Below are 26,870 nucleotides of genomic sequence, written 5' to 3'. Positions count from 1 at the left end.
GTCCTAGACTCTCCCACCAGGGGAAACAACATCTCAGCATCTACCCTGTCAAACCCCCTAAGAATCTTATATGTTTCAATAAGGACGTCTCTTATTCTTCTAAACTCCAATGAGTACAGGCCCTACCTACTCAGCCTCTCCTCATAAGAAAATCCCTCCATCTCCAGGTTCAACCTAGTGAACCTTCTCTGGACTGCTCCAATGCCAGTATATCTCTCCTTAGATATGGGGACCAAAACTGTTCACAGTATTCTAGGTGTGGTCTAACCTAGTGCCTTGCATAGTTTTAGCAAGACTTCCCTATTTTCATACTCCATTCCTTTGAAATGAAGGCCAACATTCCATTTGCCTTACCTATTACTGACTGAACTTGTATGCTAGCCTTTTGGGATTCATGCACGAGGATCCCCAAATCCCTCTGTGTTGTAGCTTTCTGCAGTCTTTCTCCATTTAAATAATATTCAGCTCCTTTATTCCTCCTGCCAAAGTGCATAACCTCACTTTCCCACATTATATTCCACTTGCCACATTTTTGCCCACTCACTTAACCTGTTTATATGTCTCTGCAGACTCTGTGTCATCCTCACCACTTGCCTTCCCACCTATTTTTGTGTCATCTGCAAACTTAGCGACTTAAACAATTGTGGCCTCAGCACTGATCCCTGTGGCACTCCACTAGTTACAGGTTGACATCCTGAAAATACCCTCCCATATCCCAACTCTGTCGTTTATTAGTTAGCCAGTCTTCTAGTCATGCTAATATACTACCCCCAACACCAAGGGCTCTTATCTTATTATATAGCCTTATGTGCGGTACCTTATCGAACGCCTTTTGGAAATCCAAATATATTACATCTACTGGTTCCCCTTTATCTATCCTGCTTGTTACCTCCTCAAAGAATTCTAATAAATTTGTCAGGCATAATTTCCCCTTCATGAAGCCATGTTGACTCTGATTAGATTATGTATTTCTAAATGCTCTGCTGTTACATCCTTTATAATAGACTCTAACATTTTCCCAATGACAGATGTTAAGCTAACTGGCCTATAGGTGCCTGTTTTTTTGTCTCCCGCCCTTTTTGAATAAGGGTGTTACATTGGTAGTTTTCCAATCCTCTGGGACTTATCCAGAATCTAAGAACTCTTGGAAGATTACTATCAGTGCAGCCACTAGCTCTGCAGCTATTTTCTTTAATATCCTAGGATGCAACCCATCAGGTCCCGGTGACTTATGGTGCTTTAGCCCCATTAGTTTCCCTAGTACTTTTTCTCTACTGATAGTTATTATCTTTATTTCCTCCCTGCCTTTTGCCCCATGATTATTTAGTATTTTTGGTAAGCTATTAGTATCTTCTACCATGAAGACTGATGCAAAGTATTTATTCAACTCATCTGCCATTTCCTGGTTCCCCATTATTATTTCCCCAGCCTCATTCTCTAAGGGGCCTATGTTCACTTTGGCCTCTCTCTCTTTTTATATATTTAAAAAAACTCTTACTGTCTGTTTTTATATTACTTGATAGTTTATTGTCAAAGTTGATTTTCTCCCTCCTTTTTTTTGGTCATCTTCTGGTGGTTTTTAAAACTTTCCCAATCCTCTGGCTTACCACTACTCTGTGCCATCTTGTATGCTTTTTCTTTCACTTTGATACACTCCTTAACTTCCTTGGTTAACCATGGTTGGTTTATCCCCCTCCTACAATCCTTCTTCCTCGCTGGGATATAGGTTTGTTGTGAGTCATGAACTATTTTCTTAAACATGTGTCACTGTTCATCAACCATCTTTTCTGCTAAACTCCTTTCCCAGTCCACCCCTGGCAACTCTGCCCTCATTGCTTTGTAATTACCCTTATTTAAATTTAGTGCAGGTGTTTCCAAACTAAGTCCTTCATCTCAAATTGAATGCTAAATTCCACCATGTTATGGTCACTGTTTCCTAGGGGATCTTTTACTCTGAGATAATTTATTAAACCTGGCTCGTTACACATTACCAGATCCAAAATAGCCTGATCCACAACATTAGTTCCAGGAAACTGTCCCGAATACACTCTATAAATTCTTGCTTGTGGCTACCTTTGCCAATTTGATTTTTCCAATCAACATGGAGATTAAAGTCACTCATGATTAATACACTGCCTTTTTTACATGGCCTCATTATTTCCTGATTTATTCTCTGTCTGACAGCATAGCTACCATTAGGGGGTCTATAGACCACTCCCACCTGTGTCTTCTTCCCCTTGTTATTTCTTTCATCAACCCACATGGATTCCACATCTTACAATCAAAGATAATTTCTTGCTATCATATTTATTCCATCTCATACTAACAAAGCTACCCCACCACCCATTCCTTCCTGCCTGTCCTTTCAAAAAGTCACATACCCCTGAATATTTAGTTCTCAGCTTTGATCTTCTTGTAACCTTGTCTTCGTAATGACTACAAGATCATGCCCATTAATCTTTATTTGTGCCGTGAATTCATTTATTTTGTTGCGAATACTATGTGCATTTAAGTAAAGAGCCATTCATTTTGCCTTTATACTAATTTTTTCCCACTTTGACCCTATTTGCCACTTTTTTTTAATGTTTGTACACTCTATCCCTTCCTGTCATGCTCTGGGTATCATTACCTAAGTAGCTGCCCTACAAAGCTGCCATAACCTTTTGCTTTGTAAGCCTACTTATCCCTTCTCCAGAACCCTCCCCCCGTCTATTTAGTTTAAAGCCCTCTCTACATCCCTAAATATCTAGGGAAAAATTTATGCAGAGAAACACCTTTGAACACAAGTCCATCAGGCAGTGATCAGCACGTAACGTCTTAGAGGCCCTGCGGGAAAAGGAGAGGGTAGATCCTGTGGGATGGTTCCCCAAGCAGACTGTCAAAGTCATTTGGTAGAATGCCTCATCGCCAGAACTTTCCAACAAGCACCAAGACGTAGATTGGCTGGTGGTGAGAAAGGTCCTCCCCGTCAGATCCTTCCAACACGCCAGGAGTCTCACCCCCTCTGCACGTTGCCCTCGAGGTGGCTGTGGTGGGGACAAGACCGTTGTTCACCTCCTTGTGGATTGTGCCTTTGCAAAGAAGGTCTGGAGAGAGACGCAGTGGTTTCTGTCGAGTTTCATCCCGAGCAGTTCTGTTACATAGGACTCTGTGCTCTACGGGCTGTTCCCCTGAGACAAACATCAACTGCAGCTGGAGGATCATCAATTTGGTGAAAGATGCTCTTTGGTCTGCCCAAAACTTGTTGGTCTTCCAGCGCAAAGAGTTGTCAACGACCGAGTGTTGCAGACTGGCACATTCCAAAGTCCAGGACTTCGTGCTGAGGGATGCACTAAAGCTTGGGGCAGCCGCCGCAAAGGCGCAATGGGGAAAGGTCTCTGTTTAAGACCTTTCTGCCACAGTGCACCAAGGGGCTGGGAACTGTTGAGAGCCCCTCAGATTGTACAGTTCAAAATGAATGTATGCAGTGAATACTAATTGTATTATAATTGTATTGAAGCACCTCAGAGTCCAACATGATGTATGTTGATAACTCCAATACCATTGTCTGATTGTCTGCATTGACCATATTTAAATGATTGTAATATTCATTCATTGTATTGATGCACCTTGTGATCCCTGTGTAAAAGTTGAATCTGATTGAACTTATGTGATGGTGATTTTGAAATGCTTTGGAATGTTCTTCCAGATATTTTATGAATAAAGTATATTTTTCAAAAAAAAAAACTAGTGACTCCAGACACACGTCAATGTGGCTTTTAAATGCGGGTGAAATAGCCTAGCAAGCCACTCAGTGTAAAAAACTACTACAAAGTCACAAAAAAGGAATGAAACCGGGTGGACCACCCAGCATTGACGTAGGCACCGGAAATGACAACGGCAATCTTAGCCCTGTCGACCCTGCAAAGTCCTCCTGACTAACATCTGGGGCTAGTGCCAAAATTCGGAGAGCTGTCTTACAGACTGGTCAAGCAACAGCCTGACATTGTCATCCTCACGGAATCAAACCTTATAGATAATGTCCCACACACCACCATCACCATCCCTGGGCATGTGGATCATCATCAGCAGCAGAATTGTACTCGAACACAATCTGTAACCTCATGGTCTGGCATATGCCCCACTCTACCATTACTATCAAGGCAGGGGATCAACCCTGGTTCAATGAAGAGTGCATGAGGGCATGCCAGGAGCAGCAACAGGCATACTTAAAAATGAGTCAAGCTGGTGAAGCTACAACATAGGACTACTTGCATGCCAAACAGCACAAGCAGCAAATGATAGATAGTGCTAAGCAATCCCACAACCAACAATCAGATCTAAGCTCTGCAGTCCTGCCACATCCAGAAGTGAACGGTGGTGGACAATTAAACAACTTTGTAGAGGAGGCTTCACAAATATCCCCATCCTCAATCATGGAGGAGCCCAGCACATCAGTGCAAAAGAAAAGGCTGAAGCATTTGCTACAATCTTCAGCCAGGAGTGCTGAGTGGATAAATCCATCTTGGCCTCCTCCAGAAGTTCCCAGCATCCAGTCAATTGGATTCACTCCACATGATATCAAGGAAACGCTGAAGGCACTGGATATGGGCCCTGACAATATTCCGGCAATAGTGCTGAAGAATTGTGCTCCAGAACTTGCTGTACCCCTGGTCAAGCTGTTTCAGCACAGCTACAACACTGGCATCTACCCAGCAATGTGGAAAATTACCCAGGTATTTCCTGCAAACAAAAAAGCAGAACAAATCCAACCCGGCCAATTACCGCCCTGTTTAATTTCCATCATCAGTAAAGTAACGGAAGAGGTCATCAACAGTGCTCTCAAGCAGCACTTACTTAGAAATAACTTGCTCACTGACACCTAGTCTGGTTTCCGCCAGGGCAACTCAGCTCCCGACCTCATTACAGCCTTGGTTCAAACATGGATAAAAGAGCTGAACTCCCAAGGTGAGGTGAGAGTGACTGCCCTTGACATCAAGGCAGCATGTGACAGAGTGTGGCATCAAGGGGCCCTGGCAAAACTGGAGTCAATGAGAATCAGAGGAAAATTCTCCGCTGGTTGAAGTCATACCTAGCACAAAGGAAAATGGCTGTGCCTTTTGGAAGTCAGTCATCTCAGTTCCAGCACAACACTGTAGGAGTTCCTCAGGGTAGTGTCTGAGGCCCAACCATCTTCAGCTGCTTCATCAATGACCTTCCTTCCATCATAAAATCAGAAGTGGGGATATTCACTGATGATTGCACAATGTTCAGCACCATTTGCGATTCCTCAGGTACTGAAGCGGTCCATGTCCAAATGCAGCAAGACCTGGACAATATCCAGGCTTGAGCTGACAAGTGGCAAGTAACATTCGCATCACACAAGTACGATGACCATCTCCAACAAGAGAGAAATCAAACCATCGCGCCTTGATGTTCAATGGCATTACCATCACTGAATCCCCCACTATCAATATCCTGGGGGCTACCATTGACCAGAAACTGAACTGGATAAGCCATATAATACTGTGGCTACAAGAACAGGTCAGAGGCTAGGAATAGTTCAACGGGTAACCCATCTCCTGACTCCCCAAAGCCTGTCCACCATCTACAAGGCGCAAGTCAGGAGTGTGTTGGAATACTACCTCTTTCCTATTTCTACTTAGTTCTGTCGAAGGGTCATGAGGACTCGAAACGTCAACTCTTTTCTTCTCTGCCAATGCTGCCAGATCTGCTGAGTTTTTCCAGGTAATTCTGTTTTTGTTTGTGTGTTGGAATACTCCCCACTTGCTTGGATGAGTGCAGCTCCCACAACACTCAAGAAGCTTGGCACCGTCCAAGACAAAACAACCCACTTGATTGGCACCAAATCCACAAACATTCACTCCCTCCATCACTGACGCACTGTAGCAGCAGTTTGCACCTTCTACAACATGCACCACAAGAATTCACCAAGGCTCCTTCGATAGCACCTCCAAACCTATGACCACTAATAGTAACATCTTCAGACTGCCAGTTTTCTGAAATTATGAATTGTGAATGCAGACTGGAGGAGGGGTTCAGGTCAAGTGGAAAGGGATCATCTTCACAGAATCACACAGTGCAAAAGAGGCCCTTCGGCCCATCAAGTCTGCACCGACACGTGAGAAATACCTGACCTACCTACCTAATCCCATTTACAAGCACTTGGCCCATAGCCTTAAATGTTATGACGTGCCAAGTGCTCATCCAGGTACCTTTTAAAGGATGTGAGGCAACCTGCCTCCACTACCCTCCCAGGCAGCGCATTCCAGACCATCACCACCCTCTGGGTAAAAAAGCTTTTCCTCACATCCCCGCTAAACCTCCTGCCCTTGAACTTGTGAATGGGCCTTCAACTGAGGGGGACCTGCTCCCTATCCATGCCCCTCAATCTCGTACACCTCGATCAGGTCGCCCCTCAGTCTTCTCTGCTCCAACAAAAACAATCCAAGTCTATCCAACCTCTCTTCATAACTTAAATGTTTCATCCCAGGCAACATCCTGGTGAATCTCCTCTGCACCCCCTGCAGTGCAATCACATCCTTCCTATAATGTGGCGACCAGAACTGCACACAGTACTCCAGTTGTGGCCTCATCAAGGTTCTATACAACTCCAACATGACCTCCCTACTTTTGTAATCTATGCCTCGATTGATAAAGGCAAGTATCCCATATGCTTTTTTCACCATCCCACTAACATGCCCCTCTGCCTTCAGAGATCTATAGAGACACATGCCAAGGTCCCTTTGTTCCTCAGAACTTCCCAGTATCATGTCGTTCATTGAATACTTCCTTTTCAAATTACTCCTTCCAAAGTGTATCACCTCACACTTTTCAGGGTTAAATTCCATTTGCCACTTCTCTGCCCATTTGACCATCCCATCTATATGTTCCTGTAGCCCAAGACACTCAACCTCACTGTTAAACATCCAACCAATCTTTGTGTAATTCGCAAATTTACTAATCTTACACCCCACATAGTCATCTATGTTGTTTATATAAATGACAAAAAATAGGGGACCCAGCACAGATTCCTGTGGTATACCACTGAACACTGGCTTCCAGTCACTAAAGCATCCTTCTGTCATCACCGTCTGTCTCCTACAACTAAGCCAATTTTGAATCAACCTTATCAAATTACCCTGTATCCCATGTGCATTTGCCTTCTTAATAAGTCTCCCATATGGGACCTTGTCAAAGGCTTTGATGAAATCGTTTTAAACTACATCAACTGCACTACCCTCATCTACACACCTGGTCACCTCCTCAAAAAATTCAATTAAATTTGTTAGGCATGACCTCCCTCTGACAAAGCCATGCTGACTATCCCTGATCAAACCTTGCCTCTCCAAGTAGAGATAGATTCTCCCCATCAGAATTAGATTCTCCCCATCAGAATTTTCTCCAATAGTTTCCCTACCACTGACGTGAGATTCACTGGCCTGTAATTCCCTGGCTTCTCTCTACAACCCTTCTTAAATAGCGGAACCACATTAGCTGTTCTCCAGTCCTCTGGCACCTCCCCCGTGGCCAGAGAGGAATTAAAAATTTGGGCCAGAGCCCCTGCGATCTCCTCCCTTGCCTCTCTCAGCAGTCTGGGACACAGATCATCCGGACCTGGAGATCTGTCCACTTTTAAGCCTGTCAACACCTCCAATACCTTGTCACTCCCTATATCAATTTGTTCAAGAACCTCGCAGTCTCTCTCCCCGAGTTCAATACCTTCATCCTCATTCTCTTGGCTGAAGACGGATGTGAAGTATTGGTTCAACACTCTAGTGATGTCCTCTGGCTCCACCCATAGATTGCCCCCTTGGTCCCTTACTTTTGGGCCCTACTTTTTTCCCTGGTTATCCTCTTCCCATTGATATACTTAAAGAATATCTTGGGATTTTTCCTACTTTTACCAGCCAGAGCTTTCTCATACCCCCTCTTTGCTCTCCTAATTGCTTTAAGCTCCACCCTACACTTTCTGTACTCCACTAATGCCTCCGCTGATTTGCTTCCCTTGTACCTGCTAAAAGCCTCTCTTTTCCTTCTGATCGTAACCTGAATATCTCTGGTCATCCATGGTTCTCTGGGCTTGTTACTCTTTCCTGTTACCCTAGAGGGAACATGTTGAGCCTGTACCCACCCCATTTCCTTTTTGAATGCCCCCCCCCCCCCCCCCACTGTTCCTCTGTAGATTTCCCCACAAGTAACTGTTCCCAGTCTATCTTGGCCAGATCCTGCCTTATTTTACAAAAATCCACTCTCCCCCAATCCAAAACATTTTTTTGCAACTTGTTTATTCCTTTGTCCATAACAAACTTAAACTGTACTATGTTGTGGTCGTTATCACTAAAATGCTCCCCCACCACCACCTCAGCCACCTTCATTCCCCAGAATTAGGTTGAGCACTGCGCCGGTCCTTGTTGGACCCTCTACACATTGACCTAAAAAGTTCTCCTGTACACATTTCAACAAATCCACTCCATCCAAGCCTTAGCACTATTAATGTTGGGAAAGTTGAAATCATCTAATATAATTACCCAATTGCTATTGTTTTTACACACCTCCGCAAATTGTGCACATATTTGTTTCTCAATTTCCCACTGACTATCTGGGGGTCTATAATAAACACCTAACAATGTGGCTGCCCCTTTTTTATTCCTAAGCTCTACCCATTCAATAAAAATCTGGAATTAAAAGCCTAATGATGACCATGAAATGATTGTTGATAACGTTGTAAACATTTGGTTCATTTCGTTGTCCTTACCTGGTTTGGCCTACATGTGACTCTAGACCCAAAGAAATGTGGTTGACTCTTAAAATGCCCTCTGAACAAGGGCTATAATGGATGGGCAATAAATGCTGGCCTAGCCAGTGATGCCCACATCCCATGAATGAATAAAAATAAAAGTTAAATACAATTTTCCCTTTAGAAATCCATGCTGATTCTTCCTTATCAACCCATATTTTTCCATGTGACTACTAATTCTATCCCGAATAGTTGTTCCTAGAATCTTGCCCCACCACTGAAGTGAAAATGACTGGTCTGTAATTCCTGGGCTTATCCTTACAACATTTTTTTGAACAAGGGCGTAATGTTTGTAATTCTCCAGTCCTCTGGCACCACCGAGTCTAGGGAAGACTGAAAGATTACGGCCTATTTGCTTGTGACCCAATGTTCTGAATAAAGTTACCATCTGGTAACCAGCACATGTACATTCAACTCTGTTCAAGTTTATTTTATTTTAAGTGCCCTTGAGCTTAAAGTAGTACAAAACTGAAGAGCTATGTTTCACTGTAAACTTAAGGTTACTCCAGTTCAGTTAACCCCTTAAATGCATAAAAATGATGGTCATTTAACAACTATATTTTATTCAAAATCTCAGGTTGAAGATATAGGAAGTGGATCTGAATAGTAGCATTTGTCCTCAATATCCTGGAGGCAACTTTTCCCACCTATTATGTGGTATATTTGCACTATTGTTTAGAGTCCTTGGTTAAAAATAGTAAACAATCATTCAGGAAAACATCAAATTTGGAAGTGATAAATGTAATTCTGGAACATTTTGCTTTAAGAGTAACACAGGAAGATGGCAACATCTGCAACAGAGTCAGCAAAACAAGCCATTCATAAGGGATTGTGAACTAAGTAACATACCATTTTGTAAGCCCATCCAAAGCTGCTTATGATCCTTTTTCTGCATCTCGTTGATTACTTGACTTTTGTGCTTTAAGGCATCAGCTTCCTTAATGCAAGACATAAAATGAGCTTCAACAGCATCTTTTGTGAGGCAATGAAGAAGTTCCGTTTCAGGAAAATTCTGGAAAAAAAAATATTAAGCACAATGTTGTACTTCAAGTAAGCAAGTATGCAATTTCTTCCACCAGCTCCAGGCAAAAAAAGTAAACAGAAATTTACTTTAAAACAGGTGATGCTGCTCTAGATCACTGATAACCCAAACATTACAGCTGCAGGTATAGTCATTCAAAGCTGACTTTCTCTTGAACTTCTGAATAATCAGTGGCGCGATATTCTAAGGCTTTGTATTATTTATAAAATGAACTCTACACCTCTCCAATGGCTCAGTGAGGTTACTCAGTAACTAGCTGAGCCATTCAGAAAGTCTCAGATTCACCTTTGATCTATGCGGAGTTATCTTTCATGTGGGCCTGTAGGCTGGCAGGATTGGTTACAGCACAAACTGGGATGGGCCTCACTCTTGGCCATATAAGTTGTTTTTTCCCTTTACTGTTGGCATTTCTTGTGAATTGTCCTGATGAGTGCAAGACGAAAAGCTTCAATAGCATGTCTCTTTTTTCAGCAGAACTCAAGTTCTGTATGACCAAACAACTATATTTTTTGTTATTTATTTTTCATTATTTCATGGGATGTGGGCATCGCTGCAAAGGCCAGCATTTGTTGTCCATCCCTACTTGCTCTTGAACTGACCTTGCTAGGTCATTTCAGAGGGAAGTTAAGAGTCAATCACATTGTTGTGGGTCTGGAGTCACAAGTTGGCGAGACCAGTCAAGGATGGCAGATTTTCTTCCCTAAAGGACATTAGTGAACCAGAAGGGTTTTTACCACAACTGATGATAGTCTCTTGCTCACCATTACTGAGACTAGCTTTATATTTCAGATTTATTAACTGAATTCAAATTCCACTAGGTCCATCAGTTTGCTCAATACCACTTCCCTAATGATTATAAATTCACTAAGTTCCTCTCTCCCTTCCTCCTCCTGAATTTACAACTATTACTGGAATGTTTTTTGTATCCTCTACAGTGAAGACAGAGCAAAATATTTGTTCATTTCATCTGCCATTTCCTTATTACCTATTAACTCCCCATTCTCATTCTCTAAGATTCTCTAGAGGGCCACTCACTTTACATACTCTTTTTCATTTTAAATCCCTGCAGAAACTCTTGCTATCCATTTTTGTATTTTCAACCAGCTTCCTCTCATACTCTAAATTCTTTCTCCTTATTAACATTTTAGTTATTCTCTGCAGTTCTTTGTATTCTGACCAATCATCTGACCTGCCACTCATCTTTGTGCCATTATATACTTTTTCCTCAAGTTTGTGCTTTCCTTAACTTTTTTGGTTAAACACAGATGATGGGTCCTCCCTTTAGGAATTTTCCTTTACAGTAGGAATATACTTATTCTGAAATATCCCCTTAAATGTCTGCCACTGCTTCTCTATTGATCTATCCTCTAGCCTTGTATCCCTGTTCACTTCAGCTAGCTCAGCTTTCATTCCCACATAGGTGCCCTTATTTAAGTTTAAAATCCTTGCCTTAGACCCGCTTTTCTCCATTTCAAACTGAATGTAAAATCCAATCATATTGCAGTCACTGCTACCTAGGGGTGCCTTTACTCAGGTCATTAATTAATCCTGTCACATTATACAATACCAAGTCTAATGTAACCTGAAGTCTGGTTGGTTCCAGAACATGTTGCTCTAAGAAACTATCTCGGAAGCATTCTAAGAACTCCTCATCCAGGCTACTACTACCAATCTGATTTTTCCAGTTTGTACGTACATTAAAATCACCCATGATTATTGTTGTCCCATTATCACAAACACCAATTATTTCTTCTTGTATACTTTGTTCTACATTGCGGTTACTGTTAGAGGACCTGTAGATCACTTCCCACTCGTGAATTTTTCTGCTACTATTCCTCAACCACACCCAAACTGATTGTACCTCCTGATCTCTTAAACCAAGGTCATCTCTAACTATTGCACCAATGCCACCCTTGATTAACAGTGCTAACCCTCCACTTTTACGTAGCTTCTCATTCTTCTTGAATGTCATATACCCCTCAATATTCAGGGCCTAATCCTTACCATCCTGCAGCCACAGCTCTGTAATGGCTATCAGATCATATTTATTTACTTCAATGTGCGCTATTGTTGTTAATTTGTTGTTATGAATGCTATGTGCATTCAGATACAAAGCTTTTAGTTTTGTCTTTTTGTTATCTTTGTAACATCTAATCTTGACTGTTGGTGTATTTTTAGGTTTTTTCTGTCTCTTCCGTCATTCTCTGACCCTCATTTCCTAAATTATTATACTCTCCTGTCTTGACACTACCCCTCGATTTGCTCCATCCACCCAAGCTTGATTCCCTCACCTCCCTTGTTTCGTTTAAAGCCCTCTCTACTTCCCTAGTTATACGATTTGCAAGGACACTCGTCCAAGCACAGCTCAGGTGTAAACTGTCCCAACGATACAGCCTCCACTTTCCTCAGTACTGACGCCAGTTCCCTATGTACTGGGACCCACTTCTCCAATGCCAGTCTGAGCATTCATTTCCCTAATCTTATTTGCCCTATGCCAATTTGCACGCAGCTCAGATAATAATCCAGAAATTATTACCTTTGAGGTTTTGCTTCTCAATGTGGTGCCTAACTTTTCATCCTGACAATGCAGAACCTCTTTCCTTGTCCTACCTATGTCATTGGTACCTACATGCATCATGGCAACTGGGTCCTCCCCCTCCCACTGCAAGTTCCTCTCCAGCCCTGAGCAAATGTCCTGAACCCTGGCACCGGACAGCAGTCTGGACTCTCGCCCTTTGCTGCAACGAACAATGTCAATCCCCCTCCCTACACTGTCCCCTACCACCACTACATTCCTTTTTGCTCCTCCCGCTTGAACAGCTTCCTGTACCATGGTGCCATGGCTAGCCTGCTCATCCACTTCACTTTCGTCCACACTAGTAAGCACCTTGTACCTATTTGACAACTGCAAAATCTGAGGCTCCTCCACAACTGTCTGCTTAGTCCCTTTAACTGTCTCATTCAGGATCACATCTTCCTGTCCCTCGCCGCTGTCCAAAACAGGCAACCCTATCCTAAGAGATGTGATCGTCTTCTGGAACAAAGTGTTCAGATATTTCTCCCCCTCCCTTATGTTGCGCAGTGTCAGAAGTTAGGCTTTCAGATCAGTAATCCTGATCCAGAATTCCTCTAGCTGCTTAAGCTTTCTGCAGACATGTTTGTCCTGGATTGCCTTGGCATCCAGAAGCTCCCACATTCCACAGTTGCATCATAACACCTGTCCTGCCACTGCTATTTAGCTAATTTAGTTTAATCACTTTCTTAATTAACTTAGAATAATTCCTACGTATACTGCAATTTACTGTGCTTATTAAAAGCTAGTGCCACTTACAACCACAAGTTATATACTGCTTGGCCTAAATAGCCAAGTGGTTATGGTACTGGGTTTGTAACCCTAAGATCAAGAGTTCAAATCTCACAATGGCAAACTATGAAACAATGTAACTTCATCTGAAACAGATGGAAATGGGTTTATACTCGAAAGAGTTACCCAACAATTTGCAGCTTGGCCTAAATAGCCAAGTGGTTATGGTACTGGGTTTGTAACCCCAAGATCAAGAGTTCAAATCTCACAATGGCAAACTATGAAACAATGTAACTTCATCTGAAACAGATGGAAACAGGTTTACTCAAAAGAGTATCAAGAGTTCAAATCTCACAATGGCAAACTATGAAACAATGTAACTTCATCTGAAAAAACAGATGGAAATGTGTTTGTACTCGAAAGAGTTACAAGTTATATACTACTTAATTACACAGGTTTGTGTTTTAGGTAATTAAAGTAAAATAAATAATTAAAATAAAGTTTGTTATTTTTATTTATTTTAATTAATAAACTCTACTACTCCTAATAAGCTTTACTACTACTATTACAAAAACCTTATTTTGAAGGTAACCTTACAGTTACCAATAAATTGCACCAATATTTAAAAAATGAGTAAAACAAATAAAATACTCATCAACCAATCACTTAGCTAGTTCCCTCTGAGATCACTTGATTTTCTCCAAATCTGGTTGGTCCACCACCCACCACCACAACCACCACCAACTGCTCTTTTATCTCCCAGCTCCTCTCTCGCTCCTTCTCATGCTCTTTTAGTTCAAACTTATCCCAATTGGCTGACTGAGTCACATGATGCAGTCCCAGTATTGATACTGTCAGTCTCATTATCCCAGCACTGCTGTTCAGGTGCCGAGACTGAAATGAACCACAATCATCATCCGGCCAATACCTATAATCATGGTGATAACTTGCATTCATCCAGTGCTTTTAATGTAGAAAATAGCCTCAATGCAGGCCATAGAGATGTAACCAGATTTAAAAAATGGACAATGAGCTAAAAAAGAGATTAGCTAAAGCTTTGTCAGAGCTGGGTATTAATGAGGGTCTTAAAGGAGAAGAGATTTAGCGAAGGAAATGTAAGGTGTGTGGTGAGATGCACCCCACCTCTGTTTGCCCCATGCTTAGAAGCCAGTCCCTCAGACAGATAAGAGAGGATACATGGAATTCTCTCCATAATATCTGTTTCTCCTTTTTGAAAGCAATGTCTTTGACTAAGGTCATCCCTCCTTTGCTTCAGTTTCCATCTTTGTCTGATTATGCTTCTTTGAAGCACATCAGAATGTGGTTCCACATTGAAAGGTGCTAGAAAAATACAAGGTGATATTCTTCAAACACTAACATGGGATCTTCAATGTCCACATAACCATGCAGACAGGGGCCTCAAAAGGATAACAATGTACCCTCAATTTTGAACTGATGGGTTCAAGTGAGATAATTTTGTTTTTTCCTATTTACATGCCACAACCTCAAAAGTTTACAAACTCCTCCTTAGTTTCTCCAACATTATGAACCAAATATAGTGAAGAGCTGTTAACAGTCAGATTATTCACTGAGATTAACCTTTGGGAGGGAGAAAAGCAACAAACTGATCTACTCATATCCCAGTAGTTTTTTTACTTATTATTCAACTTAATATTAAAGGGCTGTCAGCTGCGAAGCGCTCAGTCATATAGAATCTTGTGGTTGTTCACGAATGCGATATTATCCTTCTCCCCAAGAAGCATTCCTTTCTTGCCAACACAATTATAGTGAGAGGCTAAGACATTATCAGTTAGAATTTTCATGAAGAACATGGAAGCAGCATTTATGTGAAATCTGATGCTGATGTGAAGGCCCCGAAGGCCTTATTAACTACTTTGCCACATTATGATATCGTTAACAGCCGACCAATTAAAAGTTGCAAATGTTATTGAGCTCTTGATGAAGCTTGAAATGCCCTTTCTATACCGATAATACAACACCATCCATCCATGCTGGGGACTTAAACAACTATTAAAACACATGGGGGTTACAGACAATCTGGCAAAAAGGGACTGAATCTCAATAACTGAGAGAGGCAGCGATATAGTAGTATTGGAACTGGACTTGTGCTCCAGAAACCCAGGCTAATGCTCTGGGAACCCAGGTTGGAATCCCATCATGACAAGACAGTGAAATTTGAATTCAATAAAAATCTTATGATGACCATGAAACCACCATCAATTGTTGTAAATCTGGTTCACTGCTGCCCTTTAGGGAAGGAAATCTGCTGTTCTTACCCTGGTCTGGCCTATATGTGACTCCAGGCCCACAGCAATTGTAAGGGTAATTAGGGATGGGCAGTAAATGCTGGCTTAGCCAGTGGCCCCCACATCTCATGAAGGAATTAAAAAAAACTGAGCTACTGGCCTGATTTTCCTCTGCATGGGGGAGACAAGGCAATTTTCTCAGACACGTCATCTCAGCAAGGCAACCATTACCAAAATTTTCCATAATTCTTGGAAACTTTACACTCAGTGAGCACCATTCTGCTCTTACCTGGAGTGATGGTGCCCATAACTCCCACCCCTAACTTCTAAGAGGAACTACAGAAAAATAGATGGTAGAAAGTGTTCAAAACCTGACCGACAAGTATATAATGTGCATACCATGATACCTTCTTCTTTCACTCTTACACTCACATCTACAAAGCAATCTTCAAAGCAGCCACCAAAATCAAATTGACCATCAAAAGATTGTTATTATTACTATTGGCATGTGTTCCTTTTGGGAGATGATGGACTGCGCCCAGGGTGTATGTCACTTCTGTATTGAACATCGTCTGTTATGGCTGTAGAGGCTGATTCATGACTCGCAGTCCCATCCACAGCTGGCACAGATGAATTGCATTGTCCTGAGGTCAACTGATGTTTTTTCCTTCATTGCTTTTCCCCCATCTGGTCATTTATTTTGCCCTCTTTTCTCCACACCCTTCCTGACTGCTTGTCTTCAGGTACTTCGGTCAGCAGCAAACTATAAGACCATAAGATATAGAAGCAGAAATTAGGCCAATCGGCCCATCGAGTCTGCTCTGCCATTCAATCATGGCTGATAAGTTTCTCAACCCCATTCTCCCACCTTCTCCCCATAACCTTTGATCCCATTACTAATCAAGAACCTATCTATCTCGGTCTTAAATACACTCAATGACCTGGCCTCCACAGCCTTCTGTGGCAATGAATTTCATCGACTCACCACTCTCTGGCTAAAGAAGTTTCTCCTCATCTCTGTTCTAAAAGGTCTTCCCTTTACTCTGAGGCTGTGCCCTCAGGTCCTAGTCTCTGCTACTAATGGAAACATCTTTCCCATGTCCACTCTATCGAGGCCTTTCAGTATTCTGTAAGGTTCAATCAAATCTCCCCTCATCCTTCTAAACTCCATCGAGTATAGACCCAGAGTCCTCAAACGTTCCTCATATGTTAAGACTTTCATTCCTGGGATCATTCTCGTGAACCTCCTCTGGACCCTCTCCAGGGCCAGCACGTCCTTCCTGAGATACAGGGCCCAAAAATGCTCACAACATTCTAAATGTGGTCTGACCAGAGCCTTATAAAGCTTCAGCAGCACATCCCTGCTTTTATATTCGAGTCCTCTTGAAATAAATGCCAACATTGCATTTGCCTTCCTAACTACCAACTCAACTTGCAAGTTAACCTTAAGAGAATCCTGGACTAGGACTTCCAAGTCCCTTTGCACTCCAGATTTCTGAATTCTCTCCCCATTTAGAAAATAGTCCATGTCTCTGTTCTTCCTACCAAAGTGCATGACCTCACACTTCCCTACACTGTATTCCATCTGTCATTTCTTTGCCCATTCTCCTAACCTGTCCAAATCCTTCTGCCGCCTCCCTGCCTCCTCAATAGTACCTGTCCCCCCACCTATCTTTGTACCATCTGCAAACTTAGCCAGGATGCCCTCAGTTCCTTCATCTAGATCATTAATGTATAAAGTGAAAAGTTGTGGTCCCAACACTGACCCCTGCGGAACTCCACTAGTTACCGGCTGCCATCCTGAGAAGGCCTCCCTTATCCCTACTCCCTGCTCCTGCCAGACAGCCAATCTTCTATCCATGCTAATACCTTGCCTCTAAAACCATGGGCTCTTATCTTACTGAGCAACCTCCTGTGCGGCACCTTGTCAAAGGCCTTCTGGAAGTCCAAGTAGATAACATCCATTGGCTCTCCTTTGTCTAACCTCATTACCTCCTCAGAATTCTAACAGATTTGTCACGCATGACCTCCCCTTGATGAAACCATGCTGACTTTGCCCGATTTTACCATGCATTTCCAAGTATTCTGAAATCTCATTCTTAATAATGGACTCTAAAATCTTACCAACGACTGACATCAGGCTAACCGGCCTGTAATTTCCCGTCTTTTGCCCCACTCCCTTCTTAAATAGGCGGGTTACATTAGCAAATTTCCAGTCCTCTGAGACCCTCCCTGACTCCAGTGATTCCCGGAAGATCACCACTAATGCCTCCACTATCCCTTCAGCTATCTCCTTCAGAACTCTGGGGTGTAATCCATCTGGTCCAGGTGATTTATCCACCTTCAGACCTTTCAGTTTTCCTAGCACCTTCGCCTTAGTAATGGCCACCATATTCACCTCTGCCCCCCGACTCTCTTGAACTTTGGGGATGTCACTCATGTCTTCCACTGTACCTATTCAAAGTACCTATTCAGTTCCTCCGCCATTTCTTTGTTCCCTACTACTACTTCTCCAGCATCATTTTCCAGCGGCCCAATGTCCACTTTTGCCTCTCTCTTACCCTTTATATATCTAAAAAAACTCTTGCAATCTTCTTTTATATTACTAGATAGTTTACCCTCATATTTAATCTTCTCCCTCCTTAATTCTTTTTTAGTTGTCCTCTGTTGGTCTTTGTAGGCTTCCCAATCCCCTGGTTTCCCACTGCTCTTCGCCGCATTGTATGCTTTCTCTTTTGCTTTTATGCTGTCCCTGACTTCCCTTGTCCGCCATGGTTGCCTCGTCATCCCTTTAGAATGCTTCTTCTTCCTAGGGATGAATTTTTGCTGTGTCTCCCATGAATCAATTCTAATTCTGGTCAACCCAATGTCTCGCTTGCAGACAACCCTGCATCGCTTGTCAGCAGAGATGGACTCCCTAAATTGCTACCGAAAATAGGCTGCCTGCCTGGACTCCCTGGCGTAATTTCTTCTTTCCACAAGAACATGCATAGTTCCATCAGTTACAATGGAGCATAATCAGAGGCTTTCAAGATCAGCAACGGAGTAATCCTAGTGCCAACTCTCCTCGACCTATTTTTCTTTCTGCTGCTATTGTACACTTTCAGTAATTCAAATGAGGGCATTTACCTGCATGCCAGAGGTGACGGTTGGGTCTGTATCCATTGGAGTTTAGAAGAATAAGAAGCGTTTTCATTGAAACACAAGATTCCGAGGTGGCTTGACAGAGTGATGTTGAAAGGTTATTTCTCTTGTGGGAGAGACCAAAACTAGGGTACACAGTTTAAGAATAAACAATCTCCCAGTTAAGACGGAGATGAGAAATTTTCTCTCTGAGGGCCATGAATCTGTGGAATCTCTGCCCCAGAGAGTGGTAAAGGCATGGTCACTAAATATTTTTAAGGCAGAGGTAGAAAGATTCTTGACTAACAAGAGGGTCAAAGAGTATCTGGAATAGACGGGAATGTGGTGTTGAGGTCACAATCAGATCAGCAATGATCTTATTGAATGGAGGAGCAAGCTGGAGGGGCCAAATGGCCTATTCCTGCTCCTAGTTAATATGTATGCATCTATTTAACACTCTGCACCAAAACTAAGTGTGTAATGTCTTAGTTTATGAGTTGCTGTTTGCTGATGACTTCACGCTGACATCCTTTACTACAGTTCAGTTGCAACAGCTTGTAGATCGGATATCCTGGATCTGCGAGGAGTTTGAATTGACAGTCAGCATCTGGAAAACCAAAGTTATGGGCCATGACATAGAAATTCCACCTTCCATCAACACTGACAAGCTCACTCTGGTGGTTGTTGAAAGCTTCACATGTCTTGAGTCAACAATCATCAGCAACCTGTCCCTTGATGCCGAAGTCAGCAGCAGGGCTGCCAAGGCAGCAGCTGGCATGTCAAAGTTGAGAAGTCAAGTGTGGACCAACAGCAAAGTAACTGAAAATACAAAGCATGTGCACATGCTTGTGCTCTCAGAACTCTTGTCCAGTAGCAAGGGATGGACAACTTATGCAAGCCAAAAGATTTATACACCCTGGTTATGTGGAGAATGTGCAGACTTCTGAATCAGTGTGTAGAATCTAGTGAATCAAATAGCAAACCACCAGACACAGTTGCATTGTCATTTACAGAGAACAATCAGATATAGGTTAAGTCTAGCAGAAATGAGATCACTCGGAAGGGAGGAGCACATAAACCACCATTACATCAAGATAATGTGTACCCAAACAGGATTGCCCCTCACACCAACAATATCTTGGCAAAACTCAAGAAGGAAGAGCTCGTTAAAATCAGTGAAGTAGAAGTGACATGGTTACAGACCCCCTTGGGGTCTGTTCTGGTTCTAACACTTAACATACTTATAAATGATCCAATAATTGTCAGACCATTCAAGTATGCAGAGGAAGTGGCCCTGCCAGTCTTCAAGACTTCACAAAGATGAAGGGCTACTTGAACCAAGATATGGTGGTTGTCAGTGTATGTTGCAAACGTGGAGACTTAAGCCCAATATGTTGGAGATGGTGGCTACTTCCATCTAACGATGCCAACACTTCATGAAAATTCAACATCTTGGTGGAAAGGCAACATGAGACCCAAAGCTGGTCCATCTCAGAATGAATCTAGGTTGCACAATTACTTACAAGGACCACCTTACCAAGGTAGCACAGAAGATTAAGACCAGAAATGGTCTACTAATAAACTAATGCACTCGACTTATTGAAGCTGATGCACAAACGTTGTGCAGCTCGATACTAGTTCTCTATTGCTCAGCTGGAAGATATTGTGCAAATGTGATTAAACTTCCACACAAAACTAGCAGATGGACTATTAAATCAAATAATAAGAACATCAGGGACTTAAGATCAACAGACACCAAATGGCTGACAGTCATATCATATTGTAGCCAAGAGAAGAGAAGGTCCAGGAGATACCATAACTGCCACTTTTCAAAGCTATGCTGGAGGCACCTCACCATCATCTCATTAGCAAAGACCATTTTCAATTATGCCATCAACCATGTCCATGGTGGCCGCTCCCTCCTTATGGTAAACAGAATGGAGAACAATCTGCTCCCCTGTAACTTTTCCCTCATCACCCAGCTCAATTTCAAGCCAGCACACTATTTCTGGTGCAAACTCAGTGTTAAATAAGGATGCAAGGCGTGCAACAAAGCTTTACTTTTGGGCATCTTTCCATACTTGCATAATTTTAAAATCCTCTTGTAAATTTGGTTAATCTTAGAGTCATAGAAAGATTAGTGGCACCTTTGGGTGACTTTGTTCCGTAAGCCCTGTAGGTTACTGCACCTCAAGTGCATATCCAAGTGTGTTTTAAATATGATAAGGCTTGTTGCCTCTATCACCCTTGCAGACAGAGTGTTACAAACTCTCACCACACTTCGGATGAAAAAAATTACTCATTTCCCTCTAATCTTAGTTTTCTCTATACCAGTTGAAATGGTCCCAATATGTCATGTCTGTCTTCATGAATACTGTTTCCCCATCCCTGGCATAACTCTGATGAATCTATATCATTTGACTTTAGTGCCCTTCCTACAATTGAGTGTTCAGATATTCACAAAGGACAAAATCCAGTCCAATCATTGCCTTATACAAGCTTATCATTACCTCCTTGCTCTTACCCCACTCAGAAAACCCAAAAGCTATTGGCTTATTTTTAAAAAACCTTTTTCTACTTGTACTCGCATTTTTCAAAAATTACCCTGGAGCTCTCTGTCTTCAACACTATGCACAACTGAGAACTGAAGTTAGGGGTTTCTGTGCAGTAGCAATTAAAAACTTCCATTTATATATCACCTCAAGCATAGACATACATCACAAGTGCTTCACAGCACCATAATCAAAAACAGCTTTGAGTCAATGCTGCGGATATTAGGAGGGGCTTGATTATGTTTGAGTTTTAAGAAGGGTCTTAAAGGAAGAGAGGCAGACAGGTTTAAGGAAGGAATTCCAGAGCATTGGGCAGAGATGGCTGATGCACAACACTCAATGGTGGGATGAAGGGAGTGGCAAAAATATTCGATGCTAGAACTGGAATTATACAGAATATTCAGAGTGTTGTAGTCAATGACCCTCCAAATTCTCATTGTGTGCAGGATGTTTATTTGAATTCAAGGTACTTATTTTTTTCGTGGCTGTACGGACATGAGGGGACTTGGCAGTGTGGATGTTGAGAGGATGTTTCCCCTTGTGGGGACGTCTAGGGCTAGGGGATGTAGTTTAAAAATTAGGGGTCGCCCATTTAGGACCCAGTTGAGGAAAACTGTAATCAGCAATAAGTGGAGTTGAAGCTACAATCAGATCAGCCATGATCTTACTGAATGGCGAAGCAGGCCAAATAGCCTCCTCCCACCACTAATTCTTGTGGTATCTTAAAAGGGGACAACCTGCACCATACTTTTGGTTGCCGCACAGCCATTTGCACAAACAGCTCACAGGAAACACTGGAGAAGATTAGATGGGGAGGGCCAAGACATGAAAGGATTTGAAAACAGAAATAGTAACCCTTGATGTTGGAATCCTCAAAGTTGATAAGGTACTTTTCAAGGTTCCACAACTTAAGTTGCACACATCAATATTAAAGCAATTTAATTCTCAGCTTTTTACATGAATACATATTACTGAATAGATAAACTTTTGTTCTCATCTTTTGTATGCTCCCATGATTTTACCAGGATAATTAACCACCATAATCCTTTTGCATACTAATATAAAAAGAGGAACAACATTGATCATAAAGGAGCGAGATTAGGGGTGGGTGGGGTGGGGAGGGGAGAAGAGAACACAAATGCACACAAAATATACATATAGAAGATTCGACCTTCAGTTATTCTGATGAGATTCCTGGCAGCACCAGATTTTCTCTTAAATGAATTAGTATGGTTTATTTTAGCACTTTGAAAATCATAATGCTGCTTCCCAAACAATGATGGCACCCTCCAACATCGGAATAGAAAGTGATATTCATCCAAGCCATCCAAACCTCTCATGGTTGAAGAAACCATTTATTGCACTTTTTGCCAATGTCTAAGGCATAAAAAGTTTAATGAGCATTTAATAAAAGGTTATGTTTGCATATACAGGCATTCAGAACACAAAACACAGACAATCCTGTAGCTTTTAGATTTTGAATTGGAAAAAAAACTTGTAAAATCAACAAATTTCAAGTTACATTCCAAAATAAACAAAAAGTATTTTGCAGATTCTAGAAATCTTAAGCAGAAATGCGAAAAACAAACCATATCAATCAGCACTCCGAAGAAAAATGAGGAATTAACATCTCAGTTATAGATCCCTCAGGTAGAATAATTTTAATGAAAGATTCAACACCTAAACATTAACTCCTATGTTATCTTCATAGATAGCAGAAGGGATACGGAGAAGAAATATAGATTTAATGGCACAGTTCTAAACAGCGTGCCAGATCTGGTGGGTATGTGCATCCATCTTTGAAGGTGGGAGAATACGGGAGAGTGGTTAGCAAAGCACATGGTATCTTGGGCTTCATAAATAGAGGCGCTGAGTACAAAAGCAGTGAACTTTTATTAAACTCTGGTTAGGTCCCAAGTTATGCAGTGTATCCCATTCTGGTCAATACACTTAAGGAAAGATGTGAGGGTCCTTGAGAGGGCACAGAGGAGATTTACAGAATGGTTCCAGGTAGGGACAAATTAGTTACAAGGTTAGGTTGAAGAAGCTGGGGCTGTTCTTGCAGCAACTGAGATGGAGGGGAGATTTGAAAGGAGGTCATGGCAGATGGAGGGGAGATTTGAAAAAAGGTCATGGCAGGTTTAGATAAGGTAGACAAGGACAAACTGTTCCCATTGGCTGATAATACAAGGGCTATGGACACAGATTTAAGGTTTTGGACAAGAGATAGAGGAAATGTGAAATGTTCTTATTTTCCTCTACACCTCCTCTGCTCTACTTTTCTAATCATTTAGGCTCTTAGCCATGTATCACCAATTCTGGTAACTTGTTTTAAAATTGTATGTTCAAAACTCCATGGTTTTGGCCATGGTGAACTCTCTCTCACCCAGGAAACCTTGGTGCACAAGTCTGTGGAAACTTGATTTAACAAGTGTAAATTTCAAGTCATGGACTTTGTTGACAAACAAGAAATGAGCTGGAGTAAATAGTTGCTGCTTGGATTAGAGAAGCGTTGGAAATGATGTATATCAGGAACAATTTGGGTATACAGTGTTATAGATTACAAGATTAAATTAATGATGAAATTGTACAAGTAATGGTCCAACCACATTTAGAGTAATCAAAGTTTGGAATACCTCATTTTGGAAAGGAAATTAAAGCCACAGAGGACATGCATTGCAGATTCATCAGGATTAAGCCTGTGGTTATGAGAAGAGACATGAGATATTGGGCTATAGTGAAACTGCTGGACAGTGACTTATGACAGTCCCAAATTACTTATATGGCAATAGATACTAGCTGCACCTTGGAACTATGGGCTTCAGCAAATTAATAACTACAGAAATTCTTCAATGTGCCAAGTCATTTTACAACTTAAAACATGGGTCACCCAAGTAAGTGCAAAGTGGCAGGTTAAAAAAAAAGCCACTGTATAGAGGAAATCTCAGTTGCCAGCATGCATAGTGCCAGACAAAGCATTCTATCCCTGGGACTGAACGCTTGCAAATCCCATGGATAGAGAAGTTTCTCTACTGCTATTGTAAAGAGATCTCCATTACACCAGTCGAGAGCTGCTAATGCTTAAAGTGCTGAAGGGCAAGGTAAGATGTCTCACCACAGTTGCTTATGTGAAACCACAAATAAAGATTCTCAGAGGGGACCCCTAAATCCAGTAGCATTTATAGCAGTCATGTGATACTCTGCCAAATGGTGATGCTTCTACGAATATTTCCAATGAGACAATCCTACTTCATCAGTACACCTGGTACTAATGAGCCGCCAACAGCACCTTACCCACCCTTCAGCTTGGCCTAAATAGCCAAGTGGTTATGGTACTGGGTTTGTAACCCCAAGATCAAGAGTTCAAATCTCACAATGGCAAACTATGTAACTTCATCTGAAACAGATGGAAACGGGTTTGTACTCGAAAGAGTTACCCACCCTTCAGCACTTTAAGCATTAGCAGCCAGAGCACACAAAGGGGACCAAGGACAGGGGTCTACAGGATACCACCGCCTTCAATTTGACTGGGATCTGCCAGGCACCCCCTCAGTGGAGAAGGGCCATTGGTGACAATGAGCTAGGAAACCCAACAAACAGAAAATAAACTGAAAGCACATTCTACTGACAGGTACCAGCATTACGCATGAATATGGAAGAGGCAGTGCAGCTGGATCAGTTTTGAATTTCTCAAGCAAACAACCAGCAGAGTTGAATGGTCTCTTTTTCTGTTACAAATGTCTGCTGTCATATGACCAGGAACAATACCATACCACACAATGTGAATGGGGAAAATACCTGTTAGAGAGATCAAAAATCAACCCAAATGCTTTTTAAAATTTTTACTTATTTTTCTTTTACACATCCATCTACTTCAATTACAATTCTGCCATCTCTTTCACCATTCTAAGGTCATTCAATTTTAAATACAAGTAACCTTCTGCAGTTGCTACAAATGGGGCGATTAATTTGTTGGAAGAGAGTTATCATGCAGAACTGCTCAGAACCTGGAGTTTTACTGCCTCCAGGACTTTTCATGCCACACTTAAACAGTAAATTGCACCATATTTAGCTAGAAATTAATTTGATTTGTCTAGTGTATTACACCACAACAAATTGGGAGCAATTAGATGGATGACAATGATCATTTCCAGTCCTGTGCATTGCTGTGTTTAAACTATGTCTTAACTGGTAGTAACACAAATTGAGAGAATGTCACAGAATTCAAATACAGTATTCAATTTGGCAAACAGTAACATTTTGCTCTGTACCCAAACCAGCACTATAACCAAATTTAGCCCCCAAGGGCTACTTCAATAAAATCCAGATAGTTAAATTTCCCTTCTCTCCAGCTGTCAAATTTTACCATCAATCATGTCAGTAATGTTCGTAGCAACTGTCATGATTCCATCACTGTTCCAGGAACAATAATTTGAATACATGCAGCTCCTTAAAGTTAAGAAAAATATCCGAAGATTTCACAGAAGCACAAGGCTAAGAAACATTTAGCTAAAGGAGGAAAGATTGACGTGTATGACCAAAAACTTGGACAGAAAGAGACAGGTTTTAAAGAGGATCTTAAAAGGTGGAAAAGAGTGGAAAGCTAGTGTGGGAATCTAGAGAGGGGTTTCCAGTATTGGACACAGGTGATTGAACTTATAGTCAATCAGAATCATTCCTAGTGCTGATGAAAGGTTATCAGCCCAAAATGTTAACAGTTTTTCTCCCTCCACAGGTGCTGCCTGGCCTGCTGACTATTTCCAGTGTTTTCTGTTTTTATTTTGTGTAAAAATAAAGCATTAGCAGGGAGGAAAAAGAATGTGCAAAAAGACTGATTCAGGATGTAAAGTCTAATGGGGATGGTGAAACGATTGTAGGGATGCAGCAAGTTGGAGTCAGGAAAGAGGGAGGCCATGGAACATTTAGTATTCATTTTTGCCAACAAGGATTCATGGTGGAGTGGCCAATTGCGTTCCCCACAACCAAACTGCGTAATTTGGCTCCTAATGCAGCTAATGTAACAAACTCTCCTTCCAATATTTTATTCATATAATGTAGTTTGACAATTCACCTGTTTCTATGAATTTTTTTGCATAAAATTTGACTGGGCTATGATTTTGCTTCAAGACGCAACATATGAAAACAAATTCAGATTGTTTAGCCAGACAGAAAAGCCACTTTACATCTCAAGTCAATCATGTAAATTTTTGGCAGTTTTTCATAAATTGTTGACTTTTTCAACTGAAAACTTTCATATGAAAGATGGGTGCATCATCAAGGCTGCTGCAACTTTGAATGGAAGAGGTCAATTTTTGAAATACTTGCAAAGTATTCCATTTTCTGGCTAAAATTTTGCATTCCATTTGTTGTAGTGTTACATTAAAAGAAGAACCCTGTTGCGCTTTGTTCTTGCTTCCAATCCATGTTAACCAACAGGAACTTCAGTCAGAAAGGAAGAATGGAGGTCTTGTTAATACAGGGAATTAGAATATTGAGTTTACATCTCAGCACTTGTTTTCAGGAATTACAGAAGAGACAAAAGTCACTAATTTAGATCAGCTTTAGCCAAAAGAGAGAAGCCAAATGACTGCCATTAACCACAGGACTGGCAATCTCCCACAGAGAGGCCATAAGGATATGTCGCATACTTAGCCAACTTTCCTGGATTGTCCAGGAATCTCCCCAGCAGGGAATGAAATAGCCAGACAATTCTGCTAGCAACTAAGAACTCTGACCTTCATAATTCTCACCTTAGTATTGGCTCCCCAGACTCCCCATCCCT

At 41.7% G+C, this 26,870-nt stretch overlaps 1 protein-coding gene across 3 annotated transcripts in view; it reads right to left on the bottom strand.

Moving 5' to 3' along the window:
- atg5 (ATG5 autophagy related 5 homolog (S. cerevisiae)) overlaps positions 1-26,870 on the bottom strand; it is a 207,221-nt gene that overhangs the window by 153,601 nt on the left and 26,750 nt on the right. For all 3 annotated transcript variants that reach the window (XM_041188010.1, XM_041188009.1, XM_041188011.1), the window contains exon 5: positions 9,650-9,812. In XM_041188010.1, the coding sequence (XP_041043944.1) occupies positions 9,650-9,812 (163 nt within the window). The remainder of the gene's footprint in view (positions 1-9,649; positions 9,813-26,870) is intronic.

This window comes from Carcharodon carcharias, chromosome 5 (assembly GCF_017639515.1).
Source record: "Carcharodon carcharias isolate sCarCar2 chromosome 5, sCarCar2.pri, whole genome shotgun sequence".
Classification (NCBI taxonomy): Eukaryota; Metazoa; Chordata; class Chondrichthyes; order Lamniformes; family Lamnidae; genus Carcharodon; species Carcharodon carcharias.
Note: the sequence above shows the minus strand (reverse complement) of the source record. Positions and strands in the feature narration are given on the sequence as shown.